Genomic DNA, 12,580 nt, shown 5'->3' with positions numbered 1-12,580 from the left:
ACTGTGTAACTTTAGTAGGCAATAGATATCCTGGGTGAAGATGGGGGTTTGGGGAACCTTCTCAAAGCAGCATACCACACATTACTGACAAAATAGCCAGGCTGCAATAACATGCTATGGCCCCAGCCACTGTCCATCATGCCTCTCCAGGCTCAGATTAAAAAGATAGCATGTCAGGCTTTTTCAGAGAAACACCATTAACCAATGATTACGGATAAGTGGCCCGTTATGTCCAATATCTACAATAAGTGACCACATGAAAAAAATTCTTATCTCCACGGTTTCATTGGATCATAACTGTGCCAGAATTGGTTAATGGCACCTGAACATTATTGCACAGTACGGATAAATATGACTATATACAGTATCTCCATACAACAAGAGTTGCAACCATTAATGCAACCCTTGTTTTTTTTTCTATCCACGCATATATAGTGCAGAACATGTTAACTGGACAATATAATACTGCAAAAATAATTTTTTCATGCAAGCTGTAGAAAATGAAAGGTTGCTGTGTACTTGTTAGTTCAGAACTTGAAGTTTGGTGTCTGCCACTCACTATTAATCCAGAGCGCAAATCAAATAAAAAGCATCTGCGAATGTATTTATAAATGTACTTTCTCTCCTCTCTCCAGTTCGGAAAGAAAAAAAAAGAAAAGTAAATGATGGAAGAGGAACAACACATTGCAATTTCACGGTCAATTTGCAGTGCATAAATAATACAATTTGTACAAGCGGCACTAAGCACTAAGAGTTTTTTTTTTAAACACTCATGATTATGCAAATCAATTAATACAAATAGGTGCCAGAAAACCTTGTTTATACAAATGAGCTGTTTAAATGAATGATGCTATTCGCCACCTCACTCGATCTGGTCTGTAAACGCTTTTGGCTAATGTGGACTTCCTGTGACTCTGCTCTCTCCTCTCCTTTCTAAACCCCTCTCTCTCCTCAGGACAATCGATACGACCAACTGAACCCCATGCCGTGCGGCAAATAACACACATGGAAGATTTTTATTTACGTAAGCATTACTTTAAATCAGCCTAGGGACCTTTCGATTTATTTTGTATGAACAAGCTCCTAAATAATGCACGAAGTACACATTAGATTGCAGGGCTTTTTTGGCATGGGAAGAAAGAAAAAAAGGAATATATTTTGGATTGCCTTCAGACAAGGCAATATTTCATTGGCTGAAATATCTGTGTTCTGGGTGCAGGACATGAACGTGGATATGGGTGAGATGCTCAAGGTTACATTTTGAACATTTTAAAGCTAGAGGCTGTGCTATTCTCTTTCTCAACACTGTGCGTCTCTAACTGTGCGACAGATAGAGAGAGAGAGAGAGGGAGTGGGATGGGGAAAGAGAGAGGGAGTTGGAAAGACAGAGAGAGAGACAGAAAGAGATAATTCTACATGTAGAATTGTATTTCGTTCTTCTGTATGTTTATTGTCGTTCAGTTCATTTTTTGATTGCCTATCTGTTATCTGTTTGTTATGTCAGTGTATCCTTTGGCAATGTAAGTGTACCCTTGTCATGCCAATAAAGCTTAAAAGCTTATTTGAATTTGAAATAGAGTGAGAGAGCAAGAGAAACAGAGAGAGAGAAAGCAAGGGGGACAGAGGGGGGAGAGAGAGAGAGATAGAGAGAGGAGAGAGAAAGAAAGAGAGAGAGTGGGAGAGAGGGTGAGACAGCTGCCGTGGTGCTTGGGGAATCACAGCGCAATATGCTGCTCTACACTGTATGTACAGTAAACTGCCGAATTCCACTCTTACAGTCACGAGAGAGCAACAAAAAAAACACAGTACAGAAGATTAAAATATGCCTTTGACTGGAATATTACATAACAAACAGCCAAAATGATGCACACTCTGGAATGAAGTCACAGTGGAGACACATTTATGTTCTTCAAGAATCAAATTTCCCAAACGTACCCTGAAGGTAGGGTACAAATGAGTACTTTTTTCCAAGCAAAAAAGGTACAAATGAATTATATATTGCTGGCTAGGGGTATGTACAATTTTATGTGCCTATAGTATATGCTACTGCCCCAGCGACACACACAGGCACTGTTCATATCTCTGTTAGTTAGAGTGTGTGAAAGGCAGGCGGGGTGTGTGTGTGGTATCGGAGGCGGTGTGTGTGTGTGGGATGGGAGAGGCAGTGTGTGTGTGGGATAGGAGGCGGGGTGTGTGTGTGGTATGGGAAGCGGGGTGTGTGTGTGTGGGATGGGAGGTGTGTGTGGGGTGGGAGGCGGGGTGTGTGTGTGGTATGGGAAGCGGTGTGTGTGAGTATGGGATGGGAGGCGGTGTGTGTGTGTGGGATGGGAGGCGGTGTGTGTGTGTGGTATGGGAGGCTGTGTGTTTGTGTGTGCGTGTGGTATGGGAGGCGGTGTGTGTGTGTGGTATGGGAGGCGGTGTGTGTGTGTGGGATGGGAGGCGGTGTGTGTGTGTGGTATGGGAGGCAGTGTGTTTGTGTGTGCGTGTGGTATGGGAGGCGGTGTGTGTGTGCGGTATGGGAGGCGGTGTGTGTGTGTGGGATGGGAGGCGGTGTGTGTGTGGGATGGGAGGCGGGGTGTGTGTGTGTGGGATGGGAGGCGGGGTGTGTGTGTGTGGGATGGGAGGCGATGTGTGTGTGTGGGATGGGAGGTGCGATGTGTGTGTGTGGAATGGGAGGCAGTGTGTTTGTGTGTGTGTGTGGGATGGGAGGCGGGGTGTGTGTTTGGTATGGGAGATGCGATGTGTGTGTGTGGGATGGGAGGCGGTGTGTTTGTGTGTGTGGAATGGGAGGCGCTGCTTACTGCTGCTGGGGATGAGGTCTCGGTCTGGGATGAACATCTTGTATCCGTAGTGTTTCTCCAGCACGTCCGGCAGCACCTCCAGCGCAAACTGCTCCTCCTCGCTGGTGCTGCGGTGCAGGCTCTCCGGGTCCACCTTGGTGTAGGACAGGTACGCGTCGTACTCCTTGTTATCTGCGGGAACACCACCAGCGCCGAGGTGTTAACCCTTGTGTCGCCTTAACATTCTGTATACTCCCCTTGTCTTTCACTAAACCCCTAACATAAAGCAGCTTCATTGACTTTTAAACCCCAAATCTATTTTGCATGACGAAATAACCTGTCACTCATCACAAACTTTGTCATCAAATTTCAAGTTGAAAAAAGATCATTTAGGGGGGTTTTCTCTGCTGTTAAACATAGTGGTGGGTAATTTTTGACCCTTAAGACAACACAAGGGTTAAATGACTGTGGAGGTAAATCTTTGTTCTTTAAGGATCTAATTTCACAAATGTACCCCGTAAGTGCGGTAATGTTCTCTTTGGGTACAAATGAGTATGTTTTTCCTTGCAAAAAAGGTACAAATTAATGATATGTTACCGGCTTGGGCTACAATTTTATGTATCTATAAGCTACCGCCCCAGCAACAAACATGTGTAAGGGTGGCCTGTAGTGTAGCGGTTAAGGTAAATGACTGGGACACGCAAGGTCGGTGGTTCGATCCCTGGTGTAGCCACAATAAGATCCGCACAGCCGTTGGACCAGTGAGCAAGGCCCTTAACCCTGCATTGCTCCAGGGGAGGATTGTCTCCTGCTTAATCTAATGAACTGTATGTTGCTCTGGATAAGAGCGTCTGCCAAATGCCTGTAATGTATACCGTTATAGTCATTTTTTGTACCTTTATTTCTGAGAGTATAACATTTTTTTTACCGAAGATTGTCACAAAGACGCTTTACAGAGTAGCAAAAGGGTGAACACCAGACTTGAACCCCCTAATAGTGAATACATGAGGTATGAAACTCCCCACTGGGGAAAGAAAACAATGGTGAGAAAAAACTTGGGAAGGAACCTGGCTATAGAGGTGGTTGTAAGGTTCTGGTTCTGATTTGCACTTTATTGCACATAGCTCAGGATAAGAGTGTATGCTAAATGTAACGTAATGAGGTTGCATGCCTCATTCATACCCAGATGGACACGCCTCGCCCTGAGAATGCTGCTGTGATTGGACGCTGACAGTCCAATCCCAGCATCCCATGCATGCCTCATTCATACTTAGATGGACACAGCGCCCCCTGAAATGGATGCTGTGATTGGATGCTTACTGTCCAATCCCAGCATCCCTGGCATGCCTCATTCATACACAGATGGTCATACCTCCCCCTGAAAAGGATGCTGTGATTGGATGCCGACTGTCATTAGACCTAGATGGACACACCTCCCCTCTGAAAATGCCGCTGTGATTGGACGCTTACCGTCCTCCGCCTCGTCATTCCCGAAGTGTTGGCGGTAGCAGAGCATGATCTCCACGTTGTAACACTTGTAGATGGCGGTGAGGAAGCCCAGCAGGAGCAAAATGGCCCCCAGTCCTCCAGCCAACTCCAGTCTGTACAGGTCTATAGGAAAGGACGACCCAGGTCAAAGACAGCCACACTGGTCAAACAGGCCTTCCATCCTCCTTCATTCTAACACAATTTCTTACCACTCAACACTTCACAAGTGACACCTGCACATTAAAATGTCCAGTGTTAACTCTAGCTGGGACCATGCACTTTGTAGTCTGAAAGAGTTGATTTGAAAATTTTTACTGTGCAAGAGAATTGTAAACACCAACAGAAACAAAAGTCACAAAGAAAAACTGAACTGAACTCAACTGAAACCTGGACGCATAAAAAAAACGAACCAAAAAAAACCACCCGCCTGCCCTGCCAAACCGAAAAACAGGATCAAACAGGAACTGAAAGGTTCTGGACACTTTCACACAGCTTTTGTGTTTCCCTACCATCAGTCGTGTGCAGTGTTCCAGCACGGGGCCCAAACAGACAGCATGAAGGCCAGAGACTCTAGTTCCCCGTACCTCATACTGTCGTCTACCGGAAGGGCTATTTGGTCTATGGTACAAATATAGGCTTTGCTAAGCCATCGAGAATATGCAGCACAGATACAGCAAGATCACACTCACAGCAGTTCAAACACCCACACACAGTTGACTGACATACGTACACACAAACACATTTGTGCACATATCATGTACAGGCATCCACACATCTCTCTGTCTCTCTCTCTCTCATACTCGTTCATGTCTAATCATTCATGTCTGCCCTGCTGCCATTCACCAAACACAGGCAATAAATCTCAGCTTGGGTCACTCCGTTTGAGGGCAGCCTCATTCCTCATACTCCTGCTCCCAGTGGTATCTCCCATACATTACCCAAGCTGGTGGTGCCACGGTACGCTACGCTACATGGCTTAAATCGCAATGTAATCATATAAAATATTATTGCACAACTCCTGATAGGAGTTGTCATCGCTGCATGCCTATTTTTTTATTAATCTAAATCTGTTCATTTAAATATGTTTCTTCCATACTCCAGGAAGGAGTTTAATCCTGATTTCACTTCGGGTTTTCCATATGGTTCTGCTGACTCACCCTGGTTATTGGCGAATATTAAATATTCTCGGGAGTGTGTTTCACTATGGAATGTAGCCAAGTTCATATTTAGTCAGGAATTATTATTCTGTTTTACATATTTATAGTTTCAGTAACACTTAAAACATACAAACTTTCAAAACATTCATAAATAAAATGAACATTTATGGATAAAACTCATGTTATCGACTACACTGTAAAATGGTAAATGGTTGGCATTTATATACCGCCTTTATCCGAAGTGCTGTACAATTGATGCTTCTCATTCACCCATTCATGCACACTCACAGATCAACCGTGATTGGCTGCCATGCAAGGCTCCGACCAGCTCGTCAGGAGCAATGGGGGTTTAGGTGTCGTGCTCAGGGATACATCAACACACCCAGGATGGGATCGAACTGACAACCCGCCTACTGCCAGACGACTGCTCTTACCACCTGAGCCAATGAGATGACTGCTCTTACCGCCTGAGCCAATGAGACGACTGCGCTTACCGCCCGAGCCAATGAGACGACTGCTCTTACCGCCTGAGCCAGTGTTGCCAAACGCACTGTAGGTAGCAGTTACATTTGCATTGAGGTATTTACTAGCATGCATAAGACAATACAGACTGAAGTATTTTGAAATATAATATAAGCGAGAAAATAATAACTAGAACTGAATGTTTGCAAGTTTCAATTTTGCAAGGCTACACTGAAACTACAGTAATGGAAACTAATGTTATATCAGTGGATTAGGGTCTAAATCGTATCTAAAACACAATAAAGAAGTATAGTTTCATCATGTGGTATTGTACATCAATATAGACAGGTGAAACAATAGGTGTTACCATCTTGTATTCATTTACAGTTATATGAATGTGTTAACAATTTTGTATACTATGACTTCCCAGGATTGTCCTCCAGACCAAAGCAGCCAGGATGAATCCTCCACTCCTTCAGTCCAGAAACCATGGAAGGATGAGGGATAAACCACCCATACAGTACATCCACAACATTTATCGGGAAAATGTGTATCAATACAACCGTTCACTGAAGATTAGCTGCCATTATAACCACTGACTACACCCTCTGTGTGCTTCTGTGGAAAATGCAGGGAGCAGAAAGCAAAAGTCCTGCCATGTGTTTCTTCCACCCATTAACTCAGCTAGCTAATTTCTCTAATTAGTTCTACCTCCTGGCTCCTGTGCTTATTAGCACATTCAAGTGATCGGAACAAAATACTGGGAAAGACTTTTACTTTCTGAACCTACGGTACAGTTTCTACCTCTGTTTCTAGAGCAGGGGAAGGCCGTTCCGGTCCTGTAGGCCCGGCACGTCTGCAGGTTTTTGTTTCCACCAATTACCCTGGCTAAATGAGCCAACTGGCTATGCACACCAGCACTGGTTCACTTGTAGATTAGATCACACAAATGTGTTTCATACAGGGACCCCAGAACAGTCTTTGTCATTCATGCACTCACTAATAAATGTAGCTAAAATGTCAGATGGCTTAAATGTTGGGCATAATTAAGTAATTAAGAAGTTGGCCAGAATTTGGGATGAAAGCCAGAAACAGACACAGTTCTTGTTGCCCACCTCTGTTATGGAGTGTCCCAGATTTTGGCTCAATACTTCACAATTCCTACTGTGTACTACACCATCCAGCCAGCAGAGGGCTCTCCATACACAGAACCAGAGCCACAGTTACTATGACAAACTCCGGAGCGCCTGGGGAACCAATCTCTCCTTTTTCTTATTACATACTGTATCGAACAACAATGGAATTGCCCGTATTAATATAGAGAAACATTTAGACGAATAAACACATTTACATTCATGTATTCTCATTTGTTTGAATGCAATTCTGAGAAAGATTTACTTCAAAGGATTTCCTGTGGTCACTCTCTCTCTCTCTCTCTCTCTCTCTCTCTCTCTCTCATCTCTCTCTCTCTCTCTCTCTCTCTCTCTCGCTCTCGCTCTCTCTCACACTCACACACACACACACACACACACACACACACACACACACACACACACACACACACTTAAAATGTATCAGTATTGCTGTAGGTTTGATTATTGCACTGTGAGTTCACTTTGCCTGTTACTTCTCCCAAGTGAATTCACATAATATGATGAACATTCCGGAAACCGAAAGAAAATGAAAAGCTCTGCATTCCGGACTGAAGTTAGCGGGCTGAAATTGTGCTGCTTTCATGGAGACATAACAGCACCCGAACGCCTGATAGCATTGTTTATATTAATGCACTTCTCTTTCGCAAAATGAGGTGTCAGTCATAACACGGCCATTCTGCGGTATTAAAAGGTCTCCATTTATTAATTTATTAGATAGCACTCGTGTTGTTTTGGGCATTAATATTAATATGTCTTTATCCCTTGTGACCTACTGGGTTATTGAAGTGGTGTCAGGAGGTTTATTGTCTTGCGAATATATTATTTTAGGGTGTCAGTGACAATGCCGATTTTCGGTTTTTCGGTGGAAGAGCAGCAGGTTCAAAGACACAGACACATTGTGATTCAGCCCCGGCGTGCGCGCTATCACAGGGGAAGAGCCTGAGGTTGGGCCGGCTCCGTCTGCTGGGGCGAAACCCAAAACGCTGTCGCGCCACATCTATCACTGCCTCAAACGGAATTACAAAAACAACAAAAAACACCCCACCCTCGCTGGACGCCTTTCGCTCCACTCTTTACGGATATTGTAAAAGTTAATTAATTAATCCAGATTTATAGCAGAAATCCTAAAAAAAATAAAAAATAAAATCAAGTTCAATGCAGGCATTCGATTCGGTCGGAGAATGTTGACTATTAATTAGAGAAATGCGAGGCAGATCGTATTAGGCTAAATGAAACGGCGTAAAGACTGCATTAGAGGATTTTTATTGGTGCAATTTGATGTTTGAGGAATAGGCCAAAGTGTCTGGGAATCAGTGCACAGTGTCCTTCTGGGTGAACGAGGTGAGGATCAAACAGTCCTGGCTGTTTGATACTCTCTGTGTGCTCTGCATTTCAGTACAGGGGAGAGAAACCATGACAACAACAACAGCAACAACAGCAACAGCAACAGCAACAACAGCAACAGCAAGGACAGGCCACTGAACTCTATCAGGAGGATGAGTCAGAGGCTGGTCTCTCAACCTTAATCAGAGAGACAGAGAGAGAGGGAGAGAGAGAGAGAGAGAGAGAGAGAGGGAAAGGGGGGAGAGAGAGAGAGGGGGGAGAGAGAGAGGGGGGAGAGAGAGAGATGGAGAGGGGGGAGAGAGGGTGAGAGAGGGAGAGGGACTGAAAGAGAGAGAGATAGAGATTAGAAGAGAGGCCCACACACATATTTTTTGGGTATTTGATCTTTTATCATATCATCCTAGAGCTTTCAATTTGTGTTCCATACTGATCCAAGTAACATAATCGCAATTTTGGAAGAATATGTATATTTTTGGGTTAATTTTCCAAACTGTTTGAAAAACGCCCGCCTGACATGACATACAATATGTTTTTGCGTAGTTATCAGATGATGTTGCTAAATGTTAACACAGAGAGCTGACCACAGGTGGTGGAAGGGTAGGGGAATTGGGCTCTGGGGGCAGGGTTAGGGACTTAAAAAAAACGATGTCACTGCTCTGTGTCAACGTGTTGTGGGCGTTTTAGATTCTAAAACCAGGAAGAGAACACTAGGTACACACTGTATGTACTACTATAGATTTTTCCACTTTCAATTCAGAATGCATGATTGTTATTTTTGTTGTTTTACGATGTTTGTAAAAGTGTTTACTATGCTTTGGCAACTCTATTTTATTAGTCATTCCAATAAAGCTCCATTTGACTTGAATTGAATTGAGAGAGAAGGACAGATTGAGGAAAAAGGGTGAGATAGATCAAGAGAGAGAGGGAGAAAGAGATTAAGGGAAAGGGAGAGAGAGAGAGATTGAAGGAGAGAGAGGGACAGATTGAGGCAGAGAGAGAAATCGAGAGAGAGGGAGAGCGATTGAGAGAGAGGGAGAGAGATTGAAAGAGAGAGGGAGAGAGATTGAGGGAGAGGGAGAGAGAGAGAGAGAGGGAGAGAGATTGAGGGAGAGGGAGAGAGAGAGAGAGATCACGGGCTGTTTTGCCTCGTCAGTCCGCCCCCCCCGCTGGCCGCATTAGCATACAGACTTGCCCTCACTCATGGGGGGTCCGGTCCACGCCCCCCCCGTCCTCGCCCCCCTCCCCCGGTGAAGGGTGCGGAGATGACAGTGGAGGGGAAGCGTCATTTGTTTCCTGCTCTAATCACCTGTCCCATTAGGAGACCGTCAGCGGGAGGCCTCCCCCCCCCCACACACACACACACCGCACACACACACACACACACACACACCGCACACACACACACACACACACACACACTGCACACCGCTGCTCTCAGGAGAGACGTTACGGCGGCTCGTTCTTCCGGAACGTTCCGCGGCGCTGCCGCCGGTTACCTCTCTTCTGCAGGATGGCGCTGGCGTGGCCGCGGCCGTTCTGGTTCTCCACGTAGCAGGTGTAGTTCCCCATGTCGCCCTCCTCCACCGCGTCGAACGTGAGCGAGAGCTGCACCTCCTTCTCCCCCAGGTACTCCCGCAGGACCCTGAGAGGAGGCGAGAGGAGAGACGCCCGTGGTTCTTCAGACTCCTCAAACTGTGGGGTGGGGCGGGGGAGGGGGGGGTGACTGCATGGGACCTGATTTCAGTGAGGCTCTGTTTTCACGAAACATCAAACTGTCCGGGGCATTCTCGCTAAGAAAGAGTTTAGCTTGGAGTCCATCGGTTGATTTCCCCCTATTTTAAAGTTCCTGGTACCATAAAACACACACACACACACACACAGACACACACACACACGCACACAGGAGAAGCAGAATGATGATATCTGTGATGTCAGTTAGTCTCCCCTACAGGAGGTCCTCACACCCACCAAAAAAGTAGCATTTTTACTGTGTCACTCCGGCAAATGCCATCAGCCCCTTGGTAATGGGAGTAAGAAGTAAATGTTACTCTCTCTTTCTGACACACAAACACACGCATACACACATAGACATACAGCACACACACACACACACTCTTTCTCCCTCTCTAAGACATCCCGCCGTCCTTGTGTGGTGTGTGATAGTCTGGGGAGTGAAGGCCGGCTGACAGGCTGTGAGACTGGCTGTCAGAGGCAGATTGACTTCTGGAACGAGCCGGTCAGCGGTCCTGGGGATGTGAGTGTGTGTGTGTGTGTGAGAGAGAGAGAGAGAGAGTGAGAGAGTGTGTGTGTGTGTGGGGGGAGGGGGGGTTATTAGCTGTAATCCCCCAGCTTTGGGGAGACTCTGGGGTTCTGGGCAGCGGTGTTAGCCAGTGGACATGCCGCCTGTCACCACAGTGGCAAATTGATATGTCTGTCTGGCGCACAAGGGCCGACTGTGATTTATCGTTTACACAGCTGTGTGTGTGTGTGGGTATGTGTGTGTGTGTGTGGGTATGGGTGTGTGTGGGTATGTGTGTATGTGTGGGTATGTGTGTGTGTGCGTGTGGGTATGGGTGTGTGTGCGTGGGTATGTGTGTATGCGTGTGTGTGCATATGTGTGTTTGTGTGGGTATGTGTGTGTGTGTGTGGGTATGTGTGTATGCGTGTGTGTGCATATGCGTGTTTGTGTGGGTATGTGTGTGTGTGTGGGTATGTGTGTATGCGTGTGTGTGCATATGTGTGTTTGTGTGGGGTATGTGTGTATGCGTGCGTGCATATGTGTGTCTGTGTGTGTGTGCATATGTGTGTTTGTGTGGGTATGTGTGTGTGTGTGTGTGGGTATGTGTGTATGCGTGTGTGTGCATATGTGTGTTTGTGTGGGTATGGGTGTAGGCGTGCGTGCATATGTGTGTCTGTGTGTGTGTGCATATGTGTGTTTGTGTGGGTATGTGTGTGTGTGTGTGGGTATGTGTGTATGCGTGTGTGTGCATATGTGTGTTTGTGTGGGGTATGTGTGTATGCGTGCGTGCATATGTGTGTCTGTGTGTGTGTGCATATGTGTGTTTGTGTGGGTATGTGTGTGTGTGTGTGTGGGTATGTGTGTATGCGTGTGTGTGCATATGTGTGTTTGTGTGGGTATGGGTGTAGGCGTGCGTGCATATGTGTGTCTGTGTGTGTGTGCATATGTGTGTTTGTGTGGGTATGTGTGTGTGTGTGTGGGTATGTGTGTATGCGTGTGTGTGCATATGTGTGTTTGTGTGGGTATGTGTGTGTGTGTATGGGTATGTGTGTATGCGTGTGTGTGCATATGTGTGTTTGTGTGGGTATGTGTGTATGCGTGCGTGCATATGTGTGTCTGTGTCTGTGTGTGTGTGTGTGTGTGGGTATGTGTGTATGCGTGTGCGTGCATATGTGTGTTTGTGTCGGTGTGTGTGTGTGTGTGTGGGTATGTGTGTATGCGTGTGTGTGCATATGTGTGTTTGTGTCGGTGTGTGTGTGTGTGCGTGGGTATGTGTGTATGCGTGTGTGTGCATATGTGTGTTTGTGTGGGGTATGTGTGTATGCGTGCGTGCATATGTGTGTCTGTGTCTGTGTGTACTGTACGTGTCTTTATGTGAGTGTGTACTGCATGTGTGCGCGCGTGTGTGTTCTTGCGTGTGTGAGCATGTGTGCGTGCACGAGTATGTTTATCTCTGTGTCACAGCATGTGGGCATGTCTGTGTGTGTGTGTGTGTGTGTTTGTGTGTGTGTGTCTGCATGCCCCTGTATGTGCGCACACCCACGTGTGCGCTGATTAAGAGGGAGTTGAAGGCGGGTGAGGTGGCACCAGAATCAAAGCACAACATCCAGATTTGTCAGATGTGGTTTTTGTCAGCGGCTGCATAATTAGCTCTGCTGTTAGCTGTTAGCCAGGCTGACGGAGCATCAGCTCGCCCGGAGAAGAGAGGAGCAGAGCGATGATATCCGCTACAGGGGGGTCCTCACTTCCACCCCAAAATCAGAACAGCTTTGCTCTGTGTCACTTAGACTGGCCAGGGCAGAGTGCCCTGTCACATACAATCAGTCCCTTGGTAATGGGGGTGAAAAATAAATGATAACAAACACACACAAGCATGCACATATGCATACTCACTCACACACATGCACACACACACACTCAAGCATGCACATATGCACGCTCACTCACACACATGCA

General features: G+C 46.1%; 1 protein-coding gene across 1 annotated transcript in view; it reads right to left on the bottom strand.

Moving 5' to 3' along the window:
* il1rapl2 (interleukin 1 receptor accessory protein-like 2) overlaps window positions 1-12,580 on the bottom strand; it is a 236,921-nt gene that overhangs the window by 5,708 nt on the left and 218,633 nt on the right. Inside the window, exons 7-9 of the mRNA XM_061236197.1 lie at window positions 9,882-10,027; window positions 4,251-4,391; window positions 2,802-2,972 (exon numbers count right to left, since the gene is read on the bottom strand). Of these exons, the coding sequence (XP_061092181.1) occupies window positions 2,802-2,972; window positions 4,251-4,391; window positions 9,882-10,027 (458 nt within the window). The remainder of the gene's footprint in view (window positions 1-2,801; window positions 2,973-4,250; window positions 4,392-9,881; window positions 10,028-12,580) is intronic.

The sequence above is a fragment of the Conger conger genome, chromosome 3 (assembly GCF_963514075.1).
Source record: "Conger conger chromosome 3, fConCon1.1, whole genome shotgun sequence".
Lineage (NCBI taxonomy): Eukaryota > Metazoa > Chordata > Actinopteri > Anguilliformes > Congridae > Conger > Conger conger.
Note: the sequence above shows the minus strand (reverse complement) of the source record. Positions and strands in the feature narration are given on the sequence as shown.